The sequence below is a fragment of the Elephas maximus genome, chromosome 10 (assembly GCF_024166365.1).
Source record: "Elephas maximus indicus isolate mEleMax1 chromosome 10, mEleMax1 primary haplotype, whole genome shotgun sequence".
NCBI lineage: Eukaryota > Metazoa > Chordata > Mammalia > Proboscidea > Elephantidae > Elephas > Elephas maximus.
The window spans coordinates 76537647-76560292 of record NC_064828.1 but is presented as its reverse complement, the minus strand read 5'-3'; the positions used below and the strand labels follow the sequence as shown (position 1 = coordinate 76560292).

Sequence of the window (22646 nt, the reverse complement as noted above, 5' to 3'; positions counted from 1 at the left end):
CCTTTGTCAAAGATCATAGCAAAGTAGTTGTTTCAAAGGGTCTGTGAATGATACACTTCCCAGTATTTAACTGAAAATGTCTTTGATTTATCCTCACTCTCGAGTGACAGTTTAGTTGGGGATATAATTCTAAATTGAGGATTCTGCCCTCTTCACCATCTAGACATTATGACATTGTGTTCCAGTTCATAAACCTATAGTAACTAAAATATTTGGTAAAGACACGGGAATAGAGTATCCAGAAAAAGACACATATCTACAATCATTTATTAAATGACAAGGCATTTTAAATCAATGGAAAATCTTACTCAATAAATGGAGTTAGGAAAATTGTATATCCATTTGGAAAAACAAAACATGAAAAACTGATATCATATGATGTAAAACATAAGATACTGATAATATTCACAAAAGCGCTTAAAGATGAAACAGGGTAATATTTGTATAATCTTGATGTGAAATAAAAAGACAAATTTGACTAAGTATTAAAACTTCTTATGGAAAAGACATCATGAGCAGAGTTAAAAGATAAATAACAAACAGAATAAATATTGCTTATATCAGTATTTTATTGTATTTATTATTACTATAAAAGAGCCTTTATTAGTCATTAGAAAAAAAAGGACAAAATAAATATGCAATTCACAAGGGAAGAAATAGAAAGGGCAAACATATTACTCAACTATCTAGTAATTTAAAAAATGTAAAGCAAAACGAGATTATTTAGTCACTTGTAAGACTGGCAAATTAAAAATGATTTTTAATGCCCAATGATGTTATAAGGAAATAGGTAGTTCATCAAGTATTGTTTAGGTTATACATTTTTTAATATTTTGGAGGGTAATCTGTCAATATGTATCAAAATTTTAAATGTGTCTGGATTCAGCAATTTGATTTCTTTGAGTTTATTGTAAGGAGGTACAAAGATGCATTTTCATTGCAATATTTACAACAACAAAGAAATTAGAATTAACACAGATGTCCATTAACAGGGGACTCTTTGAATAAATAGTATTATATTCATAGTCAGGATGCTATATAGATTTTCAAATGGTTATAAAATGAGATATTTTTAATAATAAGGGAAAGGTTTTAAGTTGTACATATGTTATGATTCTAATTTTGTATATAAAATATGAAAAAGCATAGAAAAATACTGTAAGATTTTATGCTTTTCTGTATTTTTTCAATTATATTACATAAGTATGTGAAAAGATATATATACACACACATATATGTGCATGTACATATAAACATTTTAAGAATGTGTTATAAACATTATAATACATAAGAATGTATTATAAATTTATTATTTGGAAATATCAGTGTTGAATTCTTAACTTTCCCCCATTTTCTAGCTGAAGAAATTTCCTAATTTCGTGGTTTGAAAACTGAGGTATGCTGGCATTCTTTCAAAGAGAAATGGACTTAGGATCCACAGATGACCTTGAAGTGGAGACCTTGAGATCATTTGGGCTATTGTTCCTACAAAAGTCATGCTGTCCATTTTGCTAGTATAGTCACAGCTGTAATCATCTTTGGTACATGCACCACAGGTTGTAGAAAATAAAAGTAAAATTTCTGTTCTAAGACAGATTGTGAGAATATACTCAAGCCTTACAGTAATCATATTGCTCCATTTTTATCCTTGCAACTGGAGGAGCTTGAATGCTGGGCCAAGGAAGAGATGAAGAAAACACTCATTAACATCTGCTTTCCTCTTAGGCTCTCGGAGAGAAAAGTGTGGGTACCGTGTAGTCCGAAGGCAGAGAAACCCCAAAGAACAGCTGCATTGCCTGAGCAAAGCAAAGAAAAATGGTGGAAATGCGACCCGAGGGAAAGAGCTACTGCTGAACGCCCTGAGCCCGGAGCAGCTGGTGCTCACGCTCATTGAGGCTGAGCCGCCCAATGTGCTCGTGAGCCGCCCCACCTCACCCTTCACCGAGGCCTCCATGATGATGTCTCTGACCAAGCTGGCCGACAAGGAATTGGTGCACATGATTGGCTGGGCCAAGAAAATTCCCGGTAGGGCTTCCTGGGTCTTAGCTTTCCATTTATTTGTAAAAAGGCGTGGCCTTAACATTTATAGAGCAAGAGTAAAAATGGAGGCCCACAAACTATGTCTAAATGTTAAACAGTTTGACAGCTTGATTTATAACTTTTAAATAAAATATTCTCTTTGCTCCTACTTTGACACATATACCTTCAACATGACCTGGAAGGCCAGGCTGAAATTTAGGTTTCTTGGACTGTATACTTGGATTAGATGCTACATTTTATTGCATAAGCATGTGAAGAGAAATAAAAAAACCAGATCTGTTGCAGTCAATTCCTAGTCACAGAGATATATATATGTGTGTATATGCATATACATGTAAACATTTTAACAATGTATTATAAAAAATATTATTTGATAACTGAAAATATGAATGTTGAATTCCAGGTATTGCAGGTACTAAATTGGTTAATATGCAAAAAAGCTCAGAATAAGGCTTGGCTCATAGTAAGTGCTGTATAAATGGTAGCTGTTAGCTTTTTATTTATTTATTAAAACAATTTGTTTTATTTTATTGTCGTTGAGAATATAAACAGCAAAACCACACACCAATTCAAGTTTCTACACGCACATTTCAGTGACATTGATTGCATTCTTTGAGTTGTGCAGCCATTGTCACCTTCCTTTTCTAAGTTGTTCCTCCCTGCTGTTAGCTTTTTATGATTGTCATTTGGGCATTAGGAGAATAAAGTAGGCCCAATGTTAATGATGTTCCCTCGATTTTATTAAGTCTTTAGACATGTAATGGGATTTTTAAAAAATCAGCACAAAACATCTCTTCTGCAGGCAGGATTTTCAGGGTCAAATTTGATTTTGTTGGTGGAGGAATGAACCCTTCTTTAGTGTCTCTGCCTTCTGTCCCCATTTCCTTGTCCTTCAGCAATATCTGCAGCAACTCAGAAAGGTGTCAGTTCACTGATGTCTGATCAGACATTTTCTGCCATGTTTCTTATAATTTTAGTGTATAAGCTTATCTTTCCCCTGTCTGTCAGTTTGTCTTACTGTGGGGGCTTGTGTGGTGCTGTTATGCATACCCATTCAATCTGTATGCTGAGCAAATGATCTGAGAAGCTGGACTATATGAAGAAGAACCAGGCTTCGTGACTGGAGGAAGATTCGTCATTAACAACCTGTGTTATGCAGATGACACAACCTTGCCTGCTGAAAGTGAAGAGGACTTGAAGCACTTACTGATGAAGATCGAAGACCACAGCCTTCAGAATGGATTATACTTCAACACAAAAAAAACAAAAATCCTCACAACTGGACCAATAAGAAACCTCATGATAAATGAAGAAAAGATTGAAATTGTCAAGGATTTCATTTTACTTGGATCCACAATCAACACCCGTGGAAGCAGCAGTCAAGAAATCAAAAGACCCATTACATTGGGCAAATCCACTGCAAAAGACCTCTCTAAAGTGTTGAAAAGCAAAGATATAACCTTGAAGACTAAGGTGTACCTGACCCAATCGCCTCATATGCGTGTGAAAGCTGGACAATGAATAAGGAAGACTGAAGAACTGACGCCTTTGAATTGTGGTGCTGGCGAGGAATATTGAATATACCGTGGACTGCCAAAAGAATGAACAAATCTGGCGTGGAAGAAGTACAACCAGAATGCTTCTCAGAAGCAAAGATGGCAAGACTACATCTCACATACTTTGGACATGTTATCAGGAGGGGTCAGTCCCTGGAGAAGGACATCATGCTTGGTAGAGGATCAGTGAAGAAGAGGAAGACCTTCAGCATGATGGATTGACACCGTGGCCGCAACAATGGGCTCAAACATCTAACAATAATTGTGAGGATGGTGCAGGACTGGTAACTGTTTTGTTCTGTTGTACATATAGTCGCCATGAGTCAGAACTGACTGAATGGCACCTGAATCATAACAATAAACTTATTGTTGCACTCTTAAGTAAGAATTTTGAATCTTTTTCATCCTGGTAATTAAACCGTATCATAAGGAGAAGATTCTCTCCCCTTCTCCTTTGTCTTTCCAGTTCTCTTTCTGCTCTCTACGTTCCATTTACAAACCCTTAATATCTTATGGAAGTATTTTAAGAGGCATGTGGTTGTGAAGGTAAATGTGAAACCACTGAGTATGGTTCTTTCAAGTCCAGTGCTTTGGTTTATGACCCAGAAGTTCAGGAAGTATTAGACATGGTGGCAGATCTCACCATCACTTAGCTTTGTCAAACAGTTTTGAATGCTCTGTCTCTTTTCTGTTTGGAGGTCAGGACCTTATCTCTTCCAGCATTTCATGTCCCTCTGTGGGGTCTTATGGAGACAAGCTCTGTCCTTTGTGTGGTAAAGTCTCAGGAACACCCAACGTGTTCCCTTTGATTGTTAGAAGTATCCCAGTTTAGATGATGAATGTTATAGTCTCTCTGCCTTAATCCTTTTAAGAACCTCCAGTCTTCCTTTTTTTGAACTTACTGTAAACAGTAATTCACACTTTTGTAAACAGGTAACCTCAACGCTGAGGGAGTACTTAAAATTTGGTAGACATTTTGCTATGTACTTTATGTATGTCACAGGTATGAACCACAGTTCATAAACTGAGGCTGTGACAATTACCATGTTTCTTTATATATTTCTTATATACATCAACTTAATCATCTTTCCAGACCCTATTCCCATGGATCATTCAGGGACTTAAGTTCAGTTTCCTCGGGGTTCCCACCTCTAGGGTGGGCTATAGTTCTAAGGCCTTGTGCAGTGTCACAGAATGGTGAGGAGGCAAGGGGATCCACTGTTATCAGTCGCCGTCTACACATCTGCCCACTGTCTGCATGGCCTCTTCAGTTCTGGCAGCTTTTTGTGGTTTCTGGGACTCACTTGGGAAGTGGACAGATGTGCCATGAAGACTTTCCTCTCTGGGATCTTCCATCCCCAGGGTGCTGCATGGAAATCAGGCCTGGGTCCTCACTACTCCAGGGCCCATGGACCTTTCCTTCTTCCAAACCAGGAACAGCTTTCCTCAGTGTAATGCTTTTTCAGGCTGGTCTCTTCTCTCAGCAGAAGACACCCTTCTAGCTATACCTCCTCTGTTACTTCTCCAAATTCTTCTCTGGGGTTACTAGAACCAGTTGTTGTTGAGTCGATTCTAACTCATGGCAACCTGATGAGTGTCAGAGTAGAACTGTGCTCTAGAGGGTTTTTAATGACTAATTTTCCTTCCAGAGCACCCCAGGGTGGACTCAAACTTCCAACCTTTTGGTTAGCAGCTGAGTGCATTAACCATTTGTACCACCCAAGGACTCTTCTATGGGTTTAGAAGGTTGGAAACAAAAGCCAGAAAGTCTTGCAGACTGTGTCTGTTTTCCATTTGCCACTTACCCCGCCTGGGGCAAAAACATAGACAGCCAATCACCTCCTTGTGTAGAGACGGAAGGGCAAGGGAAAGTAAAATAAAATAACAAACCAAAGTAACTCAATATGTTACCTAGGTGCACACACAGTGTTCCATTTAATCACTGCAGAAATTCTCAGATGTTGGTATTATTGCCCCATTTTTCTTACAAGAAAAACAAAGACTTAAAAGAAGATTAAGTAAGTAACTAGTGAGAAGCTAAGCAGGGATTCAAACCGGAGCGTGTCTCCCTCCAAGGCTGTGTGTTTATTATATTTATATCACACTGCCTTCTCTTATCATGGCCCCCATGGAGGAAGCTCCTCGATCTCTACTTTGCTTTTAAAGTTCTCACTTCCCTAGAGATTGTCTAGGTTTCTTTCCAGCTCTATGACGAACGCATGCTATTAGGCTTGCGTTCCTCGCTTCAGTGTTTACAGTTACCGTTTAGGTTGGAATAGCCTAGAGACAGTGCTTCTACCCCGAAGAATGGTTCTAACACTGGATGGGAAATTTTAAACAACTGGAGGAATCCTTTGGGGCCTCGACTTTTCCACAGGCCTCGGCACTGCTCTCTGCCTGCTCCTCCCGCTTTCATCACCTACGCCTACCCTCAGTCATGGACTAGGTGAGACAGACAGCACCTCTGATGACAGACGAGCATTTTCTTTCTCAGCAGTGCAGAGAAAATATTAGGGTACAGCTAACAAAGATCGGTTCTGACTTTTTGTTCTTCCCTAGCGTTTATCTGTCTGGCCAACCATATGAACCCCCTAACCGTTCTTTATAAATTGTCAGTGCAGTATATTTGTCTCTAGAAGGGGTCTAAGACTGGAAATGGTAAGCTGCACACTGTGTTAGTTTCTTAGGGTTACTGTAGCAAAGCACAGCAAAGTGGGTGGCTTTATCCATTGCCATAGAGTCAATTTCAACTATAGCCACCCTATAGTGCAGAATAGAACTGCTCCATAGGGGTTTCAAGGAGCAGCTGGTGGATTCAAACTGCCCACCTCTTACAGGTCTGAGGGCTAGAAATCCGAATTCAGGACAATGGCAGGTCCATGTTCTTTCCAGGGCTCTAGTGGAAGATCCTTCCTTGACTCTCTCAGCCTCTGGTAGCGCCAGGTGTTCCTTGACTTGCTCTGTCATCTCATGGCCATTTTCCTTCTGTCTGTTTTTGTGCCTCTTTTATAGGACACCTTTCAGATTGGATTAGCACCCTCTCTACTCTGGTTTGGCCTCATGTTAACTGGTGGTATTTTTGAAGACCCTAATTCCAAACAAGGTCACATTCACAGATACCAGGGGTTAGGACTTCAATATAAATTTTGGCGGGACAATTCAGTGCATAACCCAAACCCAAAACCAACTTGTTGCCATCAAGTCTATTCCAACTCTTAGCAATCCTATAGGACAGAGTGGAACTGCCCCCTAGGGTTTCCAAGGTGTAATCTTTGCCAAAGCAGACTGCCACATCTTTCTTCCATGGAGCAGCTGGTGGGTTTGAATTGCCAGCCTTTCGGTTAGCAGCCGAGTGCTTAACCACTGCATCATCAGGGCTCCTCCAATGCATAACACACACCTTTAATTCAAAATTCTCTTTCCCTTAGCCAGCATTCAACCACATCTTAAAATATTGATTATTTCTCTGAATTGTTTGTGTTTTTCTTAGCTTTTTTTAAAAAAACTTGCTGTTTCTGTTTTTATAAAAACAGGGTGCTGATGAAGAGGGTGGGTGTGTCTCACAGCCTCTTGCTTTCCCCAGGCTTTGTGGAGCTCAGCCTGTACGACCAAGTGAGGCTCTTGGAGAGCTGCTGGATGGAGGTGTTAATGGTGGGGCTGATGTGGCGCTCAATCGACCATCCTGGCAAGCTCATCTTTGCTCCAGACCTCATTCTGGACAGGTGAGAAAAAATACATTGTGCTTCTTTCTTCTCTGATATGTTTGATCAAGGTGCTTTGTGAGTGGGAACAGAGTCCTGGGTGCAGCAATTAAAATCTCACACCCGAAAGGGCAATTAGAGGATGAGCATATCACTGGCCCTTCACTGGGTCAAGAACCCCAGGAGGAGAGAGGATGGGTACAAGCCTTCAGCCCCGTGACTCACCTTTATCTGGTAGTGCTGCAGCATCCCTTGTTAGGGCCAGAACAGGCACCTGCAGCCTGAGGGCACGTGGCCACCAAGTGTGCGGGGCAACTTAGATTTCTCTACATCAAAAATTATATTTTCACATTATACTTTGAAGTTGTCCTGCTGTTCTTTCCACCTGCAGAGACCAATTACATCTCCAGCTATCCGGAGATAGCTTATAAATCTGGCAAATTAATTTTAATGTGCTTTAACTTGCCCTAATAGAGCACACTAGTGGTTCAGTGGTAGGATTCTCACCTTCCGTGTGGGAGACCTGAATTTGATTCCTGGCCAATGCCCCTCACGTGCAGCCACCACCCTTCTGTCAGTGGAGTCTTGCATGTTGCTATGATGCTGAACAGGCTTCAGAGAGCTTCCAGACTAAGACAGGCTAGGAAGAAAGGTCTGGTGATCTTCTGGAAAAAAATCAGCCAATGAAAACCCTATGGATCACAATGGTCTGATCCTATTGTGCGTGGGGTCACTGTGAGTCAACTTAACAACAGTGAACAGCAACAAAAACTCAGCCTAATGCATGTGCTATATAGTGTTTTTCCCAGTAGGAGTGAAAAGAGTGGTTATTAAAACCAGATGAAAGTTAACAGAAATTGGGGAATGATGGTGCTAATGCCATAACTTGCTTGCCTTTAGTTTTTTTTTTTTTTAATTTTTATTGTGCTTAAGTGAAAGGTTACAAATCAAGTCAGTCTCTCACCCAAAAACCCACATACACCTTGCTACATACTCCCAGTTGCTCTCCCCCTAATGAGACACCCTGCTCTCTCCCTCCACTCTCTCTTTTTGTGTCCATTTCGCCAGCTTCTAACCCCCTCTACCCTCTCATCTCCCCTCCAGGCAGGAGATGCCAACGTAGTCTCAAGTGTCTACCTGATCCAAGAAGCTCACTCCTCACCAGCATCCCTCTCCAACCCATTGTCCAGCCCAATCCCTGTCCGAAGAGTTGGCTTTGGGAATGGTTCCTGTCCTGGGCTAACAGAAAGTCTGGGGGCCATGACCACCGGGGTCCTTCTAGTCTCAGTCAGACCATTAAATCTGGTCTTTTTACGAGAATTTTGCATGTGCATCCCACTGCTCTCCTGCTCCCTCAGGGATTCTCTGTTGTGTTCCCTGTCAGGGCAGTTACATTTAGTTTTCTTTTAAAGGGCACAGAAAAGGAACCAATTTTTAATTGACTTAAATGACTTATTAAGTGAACTGTTTTTGGAAGGAATACTGGCACATACTACAACACTCAGGCTTTTTAGAGGAAATGTAAAACACTTTTTTGGTGTAAATTTGAGCAGTTTGAAAGATCTCCATGGAAATAGATTTTCACACTTCTTATGTTAAAAAAAGTGCTGGTGTTGAATGTTCAGTCACATTAGGCTCTATGCATAGAGGAGGAGGATGTCCAGAACGGAACCTGGTCCCAACAGTCGGTATTACCTCGTTAGAGTATCAGAAGATTCCCATGCACATGCTACCCACATGAAAAGCAATACCCCAAGGCATTAGCACCCATTCTGCCTGTCATCATGGATGACCAGATTGACAGAGTACCGTTTTGAGCATCAGCAGTATTTTGGTGGAACACAGAGCCTTTGGGAAGAGCTGGAGCACGGGATGTGGCTCAAGCAGGAACAAACCCAGATGGAAAACCACAGAGGAAGCTCGGGGCATCAGACTATTCAGTAACAATCAAAATAGCTAACTTATGGGCTTATATGTGCCAGGCTCCATCTTAAGCACTTGACATGTGTTCATTCATTTAATCTTCTCAGTCTTCATTTAACCTTGGGAGTAAATATCATTATTATTCCTATCCTTCAGATATGAAATGGGAGGCTAAGTAACTTGCCCACAGTTACAGGGTGGTAAGTTGTTGAGATGGAGCTGGGGCTCTGGTTCTGTAGTCCACACTCCTGTCTGCAGCAGTTTTTTGCTTCTCAGCAGGATAAAGAGCAAGAAGCAGAAAGAGGAGGAGGCTAAAGACTAACTTTCTACTTTGTTCTTTTGTCTTAGAACAGCCCTACTCTACCCTGCCTACTTCAGAAGGCCCCTCCTCCTGCTGTCACCTCAGGGTGTCATGTTGCAAGGCAAGGTGAAAAGCTAAGCACCGAGCCAAACTATTGCTCTCCTTAATTCATTCACTCATTCATTATGCTCTGCTTGGTGTTTTAAATAAAGCTGTACCCCGTCAGCCCCCACATGTACACGTACATAAATATGTACATATAATTTTCCTAGAAATTAAAAAAAAAATTAGTGCTAGAAAATTCCACCCTTTGATGAACCAGTACATTTGCTTTATCAGACATTGAGATTATATTATTTTATGTTTTGTCTTAATATCTAAATTGACTCCAAATTTAGTGTTTATTTTCAGTGATTGTTTCATTCCTGGTTTTTGGTTTAGTTACCTCTCTTCTTTCTCTCTGTGGGTTAACTCTGTGAATATGTGTATAAGTTATTTTAAGTCGATGTACATCCTACCTTTTAGCTATGTAATAGAAGAAAGAAACAATAACAACAACAACAAAAAACCATTTTTCTTACAAGTTACTTCTGATAGACTCACATTACTGCCTATAAATATTTGAAAGTCTTTATACAACATATAAATCTAATATATTAGCTTGCATATAAAAGAGGTGTTCTTGGGAATTTTAAACACATTCATATTGAGCAAGCATTTTTTGATATGCCTACTGGTGTTTATCTTTTGTTGCAATCTGTATTGTTTTTAACACATTAACTTTGTGAAGTCTAGGATTTCAAGTATAAGACAGTTCAGTTTCTTAGTGCACTTTTAATGTAATAGGTAGTTACCTGAAGAAGTTGCTTATTCAAAATTTTTTTACAAATTCAGGAATCATGCCCCATAATGAAGCCAGTTATATTATGAATCTTTTTGCAAAGTGAGTAAATAACCATCATACTACTTGAAAATAACTGTCTTTTGCCGAATTGTCCTATCAGAGTTCCTTCAAGTGGTGGCATAAGCGTGTAAGCAGTGAATACAGCTAAATTAGCCCATTTGTGGATACTGAGACTATAATTTCTGTTTCCCTTTATTCTTGTTGAGGCTTCTGCAGAGAGAAAACTTGAATCTACTGAGGATGAGAGGAAAATCCGGTTATCTCAACCTATTTCTAACAAGGTAGTTCTTCTTTTAGTAACCCTTAGAATCATAAATTCATGTGAAGATCTACCACGGAATCTGAGCTTCTGTTCGCTCAAAAAAAATCATATATGCTAAGACATTTTTGTGTCTTTAGCATCAACAGGAACTTGTCTAATGTGAAATGTTATTAAAAAGTCAATAGAGATTTGGGCCTGGGCTTGGGCCCCATTGTGGGCAAGTGCAGAGCTCTGTGGAATCACGTAATTAATTGTGAATGTACTGAGTGTGCACTCACATTAGTTGTTTATATATACGGCTTTTCTTCATGATACCCACAGAACTTTCACTTGTCATTTTTACCCAGGTAATTTTCACTTCAGTTCAATACAGATTTATCGAGTCCTTTCTGTGTGGTAAGCCTTGAGTGTCCTGTCCCACTGCCACATACACAGAGGTAAACTGTGACCTGTAAGCACAGGTGTGCTGTCAGAAGATATATTTTGTAGGTACAAAATAGTGTCTCCCAAAGCAAAGCCAACTCATTCTTACAAAGAAGTGGATTTCTTTTATAAAGGAATGGTTATCAAACAATGATATGTTGCACATATAATTATACATTTATTTTTATTTAACACTAGTTTATGCACTAATGGTGTACAAAAGTAAATTTTCATGAGTAGGTTGGTTTGATTGGTATATTGTTTCAATATTTTAATATTCAAATTGTATGTACTTTATCTTTAATTCAGATCTTTTAATCCTGTCCTAATTTCTTACTCATAATTCATTTTCAATCCATAGTTATAAAATAAGTGAAATAGATGTCATTAATTTGTTAAAGTCCTTCTCCACTCTCTTCTGTATAACGCATCTTAAATTAAAACTTTATTAGGGTGTCATTTTAGAGGTATTGTACCTTATTCCCCCTATATTTCTCATGTAATTTTCTAGAAATGTATTTGATTCCTACAACCTGCAAAGTGCATAAAATATTCTAACCATGCCATACCTTGAAGGAGGCCATTGCCTGTCACACCTGCTAAAAAGAAAGCAATCAAATCTAGTTCTTTAGAACTGGTTTAGAATTTCGCCTTTTCCGTGAGGTACAGATGTTCCGATTGGTGTTAGCTGCAGCATTTATCAGGGCTTAAGATCCCTTGGAATGTGAGCTTCACCACCTCCGTTTTTGAAATATTAATTTGCATTGAAAATGACATGTATTTTAAAGAGGAAAGGGTACTGATTTCAATACTTAAGAGACTGTTCTTAGTCAGAGCTTGCAACTCTGGAAAACAGGGTTGATTTCAGATGAATCCCCTTACCACACTACCTGGGGTGGGTGGGTGGGGAGAGGAGCAGGACGGACACAATCCCACCTCTGACTTTGTGTCTCACAGAAGAATAGCCAAACTGTTAAACCATCAATGCAGGACTTGATGGTGTTTTGTTTTTTTCCCCTCAGAGATGTTTTAAAAATAATCTCGGTATCAAATGTCCTCAAGTGCAGCAATTACAATTTCCAGTAATTATTGCCCCCAGGCAGAGTAACTTGACAATGTGACATGAGGGGTATTCAGCGAATAAGTATTTCTTGTGCATCTACTATGTGCAGGGTGTGCAGGCTGCCTGGAATGGCCCAGAGCAGGGAGGGGTTAGTGAGGTAGAGTGATGGGGCATGGGGAAGGTGGGCTGTGATTCTCGAAGGTGGCCTTTTCCTGCAAGTGACTTCTAGGGGGAGCTGGTGTTTTATCACTTAACCTGTGCATTTTTGGAAAGCCTCAATTGGCCAAAGCTTTTCTCTTTTTGTGTTGGTGAATTTTCTAGAGTGTGAATGTACCAGAAAGTGGGAACCTGTTGAGGGGCCTTGAATAGCACTGTACTTAAACGGAAAGCCTTCCCAAGATAGGAGGTACCCAGCAGTGTCAGTTTATCTGGATTTTTCCAAGGCCCCTTCCCCAATACTACCATCACTAGAAATGTCTTGGGTTGGGAGAAGGGGAAGAGGTTCTTTGCCAGTCCTCAAGCCCCCTTAAGGAACTGCTAAAAAAAAACCCTAAACCTGTTGCCATGGAGTTGATTCTGACTCATAGTGACCCTACAGGACAGAGTAGGACTGCCCCATAGGGTTTCCAAGGACCAGCTGGTGAATTTGAACTGCCAACCTTTTGGTTCGCAGCTTAACCTTAGCTGTGGCTGCCCAACACCGTGCATTGTAGGCTTTTAGGAGCGAGTGAAGGTTTTGTGGCAAAACCATCTAACTACTTGTTAAGGACTTCCAATAACTCTATAACTGGTGACAACAGAAGTTCTTTGAGAGTAGTGGGGTGGAATAATGTGTGTCTGGCTGGAGTGAATAGGAGTTGGTATCTTCTAGATAAAGTTCAAGTAATTTACTTCAAAATTATACTTCAAACAATTCATTTTTATAAAGAAGTGATCAAAAGAATTTTGATTATATGGTTCAGTCAAAGTTTGTCTGAAACTTTTGCTTAAAAATAATCGCCAGCAACTCAAAAATGTCTACATCTCCATTTCTACCTTTCTTTCCTGATTCTAATCTAATAATTCCTATTTGATCGTGATTTCTTTGTATGTCATATTAGGTTCTTTCCAATTGCACTTAAATTTCTCTTAGTTGTTCCACCAGTTTCTAAGTGACCAACAGGAAGTGAGAGTCAAGCTCTAGACATGAAGGATTATTTCTTCTTTAGATATTTGCTTCCGTAGTGTTGAGTCTTCCTCATTAACACTCCAGGTGTTTTAATGGGAGAATGGGATGTCTGATTTTCATAATATGTGTCATATCTAGGGCTGGATGGCTGAAACAATTTAGATGGAAAAATAATCAACAGAAATGGTATTTAAGAAAACATTTGGTAAATAGGTAGAAGGAGAATGTAGTTCCACTTGCCTGAATAGTATTTATCCAAGTGTTTACTGTCTTCTTTCACTAGAATTAAAGATAATTCTAGTAATTTTACATCACTAGGTATGGTCTCATTAACATACATCTTGTGAGAGTTAAAGGAGGTACAAGATGAAATTTGAGACTAAAAAGATAATACTCCTTAATGCTTTTGATGATTGCCTGAAGTCGCACATTCCTTAAATTTCCAAATGATCTTTTGTAGGGATGAGGGGAAGTGTGTAGAAGGAATTTTGGAAATCTTTGACATGCTCCTGGCAACGACTTCAAGGTTTCGCGAGTTGAAACTCCAACACAAGGAGTATCTCTGTGTCAAGGCCATGATCCTCCTCAACTCCAGTGAGTAACCACACAGCTGGGTTGTGTTTTATGGGGGAGAGATGCTGTTTCTGGAATAGCATGGCGTTAAGAAGAGTATTGAACTTCTTATTCTATCTAAAAGGGGGAAATGGCAGTTTTTCCTGCCTTTTCTGTTTTATCTTACAGGGATTTCAACTGTAGTTAGCTTTGGAATGTAAATTATTCATTGGGTAAATTACTCGCAGTCAATTTAAAAAGTAGCTCTAGCCACTTGCTGGAAACTAGCTTTAAAATGGTTACCTTCCGGCCTTTTTTCATGCTTTTACGTGGTTGACAGGTATTTATATGCCCTGATTTGGGTTTTGCTTTTGAAGATATATTCATTCATTAACTCATTCAATAAAGAGACTTAAGATACAGTCCTGCCCTCAAATAACTCAAAGTATAAAAAAAAAATATAGGGAGGAGAGAAAACAAATCAATAAATATAATGATCTCAGTGCTATACTAAAGTATATACAGAGTAAAAAAAATATACAGAGTACTATAGAAAAATAGGGAACCCTGGTGGTGCAGGAAACCCTGGTGGTGTCGTGGTTAAGTGCTACGGCTGCTAACCAAAGGGTCAGCAGCTCGAACCTGCTAGATGCTCCTTGGAAACTTTATGGGGCAGTTCTACTCTGTCCTATAGGGTTGCTGTGAGTTGGAATTGACTTGACGGCACCGGGTTTGTTTGTTTGTTTTTTTGTTTTTTGGTGGCGCAGTGGTTAAGAGCTTGACTGCTAACCAAAATGTCAGCAGTTCAAATCCACCAGCCGGTCCTTGTAAACCCTATGGGGCAGTTCTACTCTGTCCTGTGGGGTCGCTATTAGTTGGAATCCACTCAACAGCAGTGGGTTTTGGTTTTCATTTATAGGAAAATAGAAGGAGGAGAGATACTAGATGGTTGCAGAGGAGAGTGATGAAGGATGAGCAGATGTTAGCTGGGCAGGCATAAGAAGTAGGTGTGGAGGAATGAAAGAACCTGGATGAGCCTGGAGCTGCAAGTCATCCAGTGGACAGCCAGAGGGGAGGTGGAAAAGGCAGTGCTGAGATTATGCTGCACACCCTAAGCTGAAAACTGCTGCTTTGGGCATTCAACAGCCATGGAAGAGGTTTGGGCAGGGGAGTATCTTAGAGCTTAATATTTGAAACAACAGTTATCTCTGATATCATATTATACTAGTTGCTGTTAGGTGCTGTCGGGTTGGCTCCGACTCGTAGTGACCCTATGTACAACAGAACGAAACACTGCCGAGTCCTGCACCATCCTCACAATCATTTGTTATATGCTTGAGCCCTTTGTTGTAGCCAGTGTGTCAATCCATCTTATTGAGGGTCTTCTTCTTCTTCGATGACCCTCTACTTGATGTTCTTCTCCAGGTACTGGTCCCTCCTGACAACATGTGCAAAATATTTGAGACATAGTCTTGCCATCCTTGTTTCTAAGGAGCATTCTGGTTGTACTTCTTCCAAGACAGATTTGTTTGTTCTTTTGGCAGTCCATGGTATATTCAATACTCTTTTCCAACACCACAATTCAAAGGCATCAATTCTTCTTTGGTCTTCTTTATTCATTGTCCAGCTTTCATACGCACAGGAGGTGACTGAAAACACCATAGCTGGGGTCAGGCGCACCTTAATCTTCAAAGTGACATCTTTGCTTTTCAACACTTCAAAGAGGTGTTTTGCAGCAGATTTACCCAACGCAATGCATCTTTTGATTCCTTGACTGCTGCTTTGATGGGTGTTGATTGTGGGTCCAAGTAAAATGAAATCCTTGACAACTTCAACCTTTTGCCTGTTTCTCATGATGTTGCCTATTGGTCCAGTTGTGAGGATTTTTGTTTTCTTTATGTTGAGGTGTAATTCATACTGAAAGCTGAGGTCTTTGATCTTCATCAGTAAGTGCTTCAAGTCCTCTTCACTTTCAGTAAGCCAAGGTTGCGTCATCTGCATAACGCAGGTTGTTAACGAGTCTTCCTCCAATCCTGAGACCCCATTCTTCTTCATATAGTCCGGCTTCTCATATTATTTGCTCAGCATACAGATTGAATAGGTATGGTGAAAGGCTACAACCTTGATGCACCTTTCCTGACTGTAAACCACGTAGTATCCCCTTGTTCTGTTCGAATGACTGCCTCTTGATCTATGTACAGGTTCCTCATGAGCACAATTAAGTGTTCTAGAATTCCCATTCTTTGCAGTGTTATCCATAATTTGCTGTGATCCACACAGTTGCATGCCTTTGCATAGTCAATAAAACGCAGGTAAACATCTTTCTGGCATTCTCTGCTTTCAGCCAGGATCCATCTAATATCAGCAATGATATCCCAGGTTCTGCGTCCTCTTCTGAATCCAGCTGGAATTTCTGGCAGTTTCCTGTTGATACACTGCTGTAGCCACTTTTGAATGATCTTCAGCAAAATTTTACTTGTGTGTGATATTAATGATATTGTTCAATAATTTCCTCATTCGGTGGGATCACTTTTCTTGGGAATAGGCATAAACATAGATCTCTTCCAGTCAGTTGGCCAGGTAGCTGTCTTCCAAATTTCTTGGCATAGACAAGTGAATACTTGTTTGTTGAAGCATCTCAATTGGTACTGCATCAATTCCTGGAGCCTTGTTTTTCGCCAGTGCCTTCAGTGCAACTTGGACTTCTTCCTTGAGTACCATTGGTTCCTGCTAATATGGTACTTCCAGAAGTGGTTGAATGTTGACCAATTCTTTTTGGTATAGTGACTCTGTGTATTCCTTCCATCTTCATTAGATGCTTCCTGAGTTGTTTAATATTTTCCCCATAGAATCCTTCAGTATTGCCACTTTAATTTTTTCTTCCATTCTTTCAGCTTGAGAAATGCAGAGCTTTTTTTGGTTTTCCATCTCTAGGTCTTTGCACATGTCATTATAATACTTCACTTTGTCTTCTTGAGCCGCCCTTTGAAATCTTCTGTTCAGCTCTTTTACTTCATCATTTCTTCCTTTCACTTTAGCTACTCAGTGTTCTAGAGCAACTTTCATAGTCTCTTCTGGTGTCCATTTTGGTCTTTTTTTTTTCTCCCTGTCTTTTTAATAACCTCTTGCTTTCTTCGTGTATGATGTCCTTGATGTCATTCCACGATTAGTCTGGTCTTTGGTCATTAGTGTTCAACGTGTCAAATCTATTCTTGAGATGGTCTCTAAATTCAGGTCGGATATACTCAAGGTCCTACTTTGGCTCTCGTGGACTTGTTCTCATTTTCAACTTGATCTTGCATATGAGTAATTGATGGTTTGTTCCACAGTCAGCCCCTGGCCTTATTCTGACTGATGATATTGAACTTTTCCATCGTTTCTTCCCACAGGTGTAGTCAGTTTGATTCCTGTGTGTTCCATCTGGTGAGGTTGACATGTATAGTTGCCGTTTATGTTGCTGAAAAAAGATATTTGCAGTGAAGAAGTTGTTGGTCTTGCAAAATTCTATCATTCAATCTCTGGCATCATTTCTATCACCAAGGGCATATTTTCCACTACCGATCCTTCTTCTTTGTTTCCAACTTTTGCGTCCCAATCTCCAGTAATTATCAATGCACCCTGATAGCATGTTCGAATTTCAGACTGCAGAAGTTGGTAAAAATCTTCAATTTCTTCATCTTTGGCCACAGTGGTTGGTGCATAAATTGGAACGGTAGTCGTATTAACTGGTCTTCTTTGTATGCGTATGGATATTATCCTATCACTGAAGCATTGTACTCCAGGATAGATAGTGAAATGTTAGATAGATATTCAAAACGATAGATCTTGAAATGAAATATTATACTACTTTCTTTTAAGTCAGCCAGAGCAGCAGTCCCAGAAGCCAAGTCTCAATGCAGAATCTGTGGCTGCATGGGTCTGGAATGCCTCCTCGTCTGGGGCCAACTGACCTTTCCCTCTCCAGCCTATACTCATTTCTTGTCTAACACCCCCACGCCCTCCACTTTAGACATTGTTTTCATAAAGAGGGAAGGGAAACAGAGCAGTGCTTCTCAAACTATCAGACTATTTGTGGTGAAGGACCTTTTTTTTTTCTTTCTAAGTTTTTAATTCTCTGTAGACAGTTAAACTCAAACCCATTGCTGTCGAGTCAGTTCCTACTCATAGTGACTCTATACTATAGTTACTTTATAAAATACAGTAAGAATGAATTACTAGAAAAATGAAATAAAAATGCGAAGTACACACCTTAGTTTCTCATTATTACATTCAACTGATTTAAAATTTCTCTTGTCAATTGCTATAAAAGTTTCTAACTGCTTACACTCAATTTCTACCCATCTCTTTGTGGATCAGTAACAGACCATGTTTTGAGCAGCTCTCCTACAGAGCATGGGGTGCTTTCCAGGAGCTGGTTGGGTCTGGGTGGGGGATGGTTAAAGCCCTGGAGGATAAAGAAGGTGACATGGAGAAGGAATCTGAAGGTACGGAGACCCAAAGACAACTTTTGTGTGCTGCCTAGCTGGGTCTCACTCTGGCCCTACCTGCCTAGCAGGACATCCCCCTGCACCCAATATAGCCCCCACCCCAGTACTGGAAAGCAAACAATTTGTGAGTAGAAATGGTAAATTATCAGACAAATGAAAATATGAGGGAAAGCCAAGAAGACTCTTAAGTGCTTCGGAGCTTTTGGCACTTTCTTGGCACTTATTGTTACCATTTACCTTTTACTTAATAATATGAGGGTCCAGCTTACCTTGGCTGTTAAGTTGATGTGCACATAGCAAATGTCCCCCCAGAACATTTGAAATTGACTGAAGAAAATCACCTTTTTCTGACCTTCTCTTTCAACCTGCCTACAAATGTTACCTTAAGTGTGTTGCCATTTCTGTCTGTTAAAAGGAAGGTTTGCTTCAAAAGTACATTCCTATGGTAACCAATGTCACAAAACAATATGTGTACTAATTGTTTAATGAGATGCTAGTTTGTTTCATCTAAAGTACAATTAAAAAAAAAAGTACATTCGCATCCTGGCACAAAAGGATCATCAAATGCCAGATTATGGGGCTTCTCTCACTTTCAGAAATAACTTAAAACTGTGTGTCAAAGTACTCCTTGGAAAGCAGTTTGCTTGTTGTTACAACACTTTACAGTATAAAGCCTTCTGTTTGGCAAGGCTCTTTACAGTCATTTTAGCCTCTGAGACATCATATTGTGTTGTTGTCAAAAGCTAGAAACAGCATCTGTGCAAACGGGAAAGACTGAGGCTATGGCTTTCCTCCTCCTATCTGACAGAACCACCATATTAAGAGAATTACAGAGGACAAGGGAGCATGTAATGTAATTACCACTTGTGGTAGTAAATGAGAGAATTTGGTTGTGGTAGATCCCAATTTAAGAGATTTTCTTTTAAGGAAGTTCCTTCTCTGCCTGGTAGTCACAATGCTTGTCAAGATAACTTTATTCTGTTCTGCATTGTTGTTGGGAAAAAGGGATTCTGTTGCTATTGGAAAATTTCCACTGTAAGGAGAAGTGGATCTTTCCTATGCTAAATTTTAAGGATTCAGAGGCATAGGCTCTTTCTTTTAGATGATTTGTAGCATTAAATTAAAAACAAACAAACAAATAAGGATGGAATTTACCTTCCCACATTAACAAATAGATAACCTGACAGAATATATAAAATAGACATTGGAAAACAGGCCACAGGACAGTGATCCCCAAGAGAAGGGACACAAACCTGGTAAACCGTTCAATTGGCCAGTTTATGCCTAAAGTCAGTTTCAAGGCTGAAAAGCAGAAAGGGAGAACCCAGGTAAAGAACAGTGGTCTTCCTAAAGTAAGAAGGCCAAAAACCAAAACCCAACGCCGTCGAGTCGCTTCTGACTCATAGCAACCCTATAGGATAGAGTAGAACTGCCCCGTAGAGTTTCCAAGGAGTGCCTAGCGTATTTGAACTGCTGACCCTTTGGTTAGCAGCCGTTGCACTTAACCACTACGCTACTAGGGTTTCCCAAGTGAGAAGGCAGAGTTGTGAATTTGGGAAGGCCAAGGCTGCTAGCCTTTGCAGGGGAGAGTCTTGAAGAGCAAAGAGGTGTATATGGAGAGAGCTCTGGAGATCTGCAGAGGGTCATCAAGTCTTCAGCTGGATACTAATTAGTGCATACTTGTAGAGATACTAATCAAGGGCAGTGAAAAAACCACCAGAAAAAAAGTCAAATAATCCCTAGAGTTCACACGGGGCCAGGAGTATTTCATGTTCTCATGAGCTAGAGGGGAAAACCTTATAATACACTGGACATTGGGTAGAACACTCAGAGGGTATTGCCTGAGTGAGTAAATAAACCCATTGCCATCGAATCAATTCCAATTCATGGCGACCTCATGCTTTACAGAGTAGAACTGTTCTATAGGGTTTTCTTGACTATAATCTTTACAGAAGCAGTCCAACAGGACTTTCTTCCATGGAGTTGTTGGGTGGGTTTGAACTGTCAACCTTTCGGTTAGCAGCCGATTGCAAATCACTTGTGCTACACAGACTCCTTCTATTGCCTGAGTAATGGGGCAAAATTAACCCTACACTAAATCTTGCCGAACAAAGCTTAAAAGCAAGCCTTGAAAAGATCAAACTATTGCCAGGTAATTTAACTATGCCATAGAATAAAGTTGAAGAATATTTGAAAGAATTCAAGAATATCCAGCACCCAGCAAGGTAAAATTCACAATGTCTGGTAACCACTCAAAAATTACCTACCACACAAAGAAGCAGGAAAATATGACCTATCATCAGGAGAAAAATCAATCAATTGAAAAATACCTGAGTGATATAGATGACAGAATTAAGAGACAAGGACATTAAAACAGTTACTATAGCTATATTCTCTATGTTCAAGAGGTGGAGGAAAGCATAAGCATGTTAAAGAGAGACATGGGAAATATGAAACACTCAAATTGAATTTCTAGATGTTAAAACTATGCCTGGATAAGGTTAACAGCAGATTGGGCATAGCAGAAAAAAAATATTAGTCAATGTGAAGACATAGCAATAGAAACTATCAAAAAATAAATGGAAAGAGAAAAGAATTTAAAAAAATGTGCAGAGCATTAGTGAGCTATGGGACCACTACAGTTGTTTAATTTACATGTAATTGGATTCCCTGAAGAAGGAGGGTGTAGAAAAATATTTGAAGAAACAGTGGTTGAAAAATTTCCAAATTTAATGAAAACATAAACAGATCCAAGAAGCACAGTCAATCCCAAGTGTAAGAAAACCACACTAAGTCACATCATAATCAAATTGCTTGAAACCAGTGATAAAGAGAAAATCTTTTTAAAAAGCAGCCAAAGAAGAAAGACGTATTACGGAAGAACAAAGACATGGATGACAGCAAAATTTTCTTCTGAACTGCAAGTCAAGAAGACAGGGGAATAATGTCTTTAAAGTACTTAAAGAAAAAACATCAATATAGAATACTTTGCACAATGAAAAAGTCTTTAAAAAATAAAGGCAAAATAAAAACATTTTCAGACATATAAAGAACTCTTACAACTCAATAAGAAAAACAACGCAATTTAAAATGAACAAATAATTGAACAGATATTTCATCAAAGAAGATATATTGATACAAATAATTACATGAAATGATGTGCAAAATCGTTATTCATTAGGGAATGCAGATTAAAACTCAAACGAGAAACCACTATACACCCAATAGAAAGGCTAAAGTTAAAAAGACTGACTATATCAAGTGTTTGTGAGAATGTGGAGCCACTGGAACTCTCATACACTGTTGGTGGGAATGTAAAGTATAACTACTTGGAAAACCTGTTTGGCATTTTCTTACAAAGCTAAGCATACAACTACCAGAAGACCCAGTCTTTCAGCTCCTTGGTAATTACCAAAGCGAGACAAAAGCATATATTCATACAAAAACTTGTACGCAAATGTTCATAGCAGCTTTATTTGTAACAGCCACAAATTGGTAACAACCCAAATGTGTATCAATAGGCGAATGAATAAACGAACTGTGGAGTGTCCATACAATGGTATGCTACTCATCAGTAAAAAGGGTTGAGCTACTGATACATGCAACCACATAGATAAATCTCAAAATAATTACGTTGAATTACAGAAACCAGATATGAAAGAGTACATAGGGTGTGACCCCATTTATATAAAATTTTAGAAAAAGCAAATGAATCTATAGTGACAGAAAGCAGATGAGTGGTTACCTGGGGTTTGGGTGAGGGGTGGGAGGAAGGAATATATTCCAAGAGACACAAAAAAGCTTTTAGGTGTGACAGATGTGTTCATTTTTTTATTGTAATGCTGGTTTCAGCAGCGTGTGTGTGTGTATATATATATATATATACACACACACACTCACCAAAGCATACACATTAAATATGTCTAGGTTATTTTATGTCAATTATATCTCAATGAACCTTTAAAGAATATAATAAAAGCAAAATAGAAAAAAAGACTAAGAGACCAAATCTTGAGGACTTAGTGGAAGAGGTTTACTGCCAGGCAGGAAACCAAATGTAGCATGTGGTAGAGACTTGGGGTGATGAGGGTAAGGAGAGGAGAAGTGGGTTAAGTCTTTCAAAGTCATAAGACTGTGAACATTCTCTGTCCCATCTTAGGACAGCAAAATCTCTGATGGCTGCTGTTTGGCTGCTTCTATCTGGCCTTGTTGGGTTAAGTAAGCATTGGGCTGCCTGGAGGTGGTTGGTTTCCTGGATAGGTTTGG

At 39.5% G+C, this 22646-nt stretch overlaps 1 protein-coding gene across 5 annotated transcripts in view; it reads left to right on the top strand.

Moving 5' to 3' along the window:
* The window catches only part of ESR2 (estrogen receptor 2), a 117408-nt gene that overhangs the window by 81882 nt on the left and 12880 nt on the right, over positions 1-22646 (top strand). For 3 of the 5 annotated variants that reach the window (XM_049899541.1, XM_049899540.1, XM_049899539.1), the window contains 4 exons: positions 1726-2025; positions 7180-7318; positions 10632-10706; positions 13802-13935. In XM_049899541.1, coding sequence (XP_049755498.1) covers positions 1726-2025; positions 7180-7318; positions 10632-10706; positions 13802-13935 — 648 coding nt within the window. The remainder of the gene's footprint in view (positions 1-1725; positions 2026-7179; positions 7319-10631; positions 10707-13801; positions 13936-22646) is intronic. The other 2 variants (XM_049899543.1, XM_049899542.1) reach the window with 2 other exon arrangements.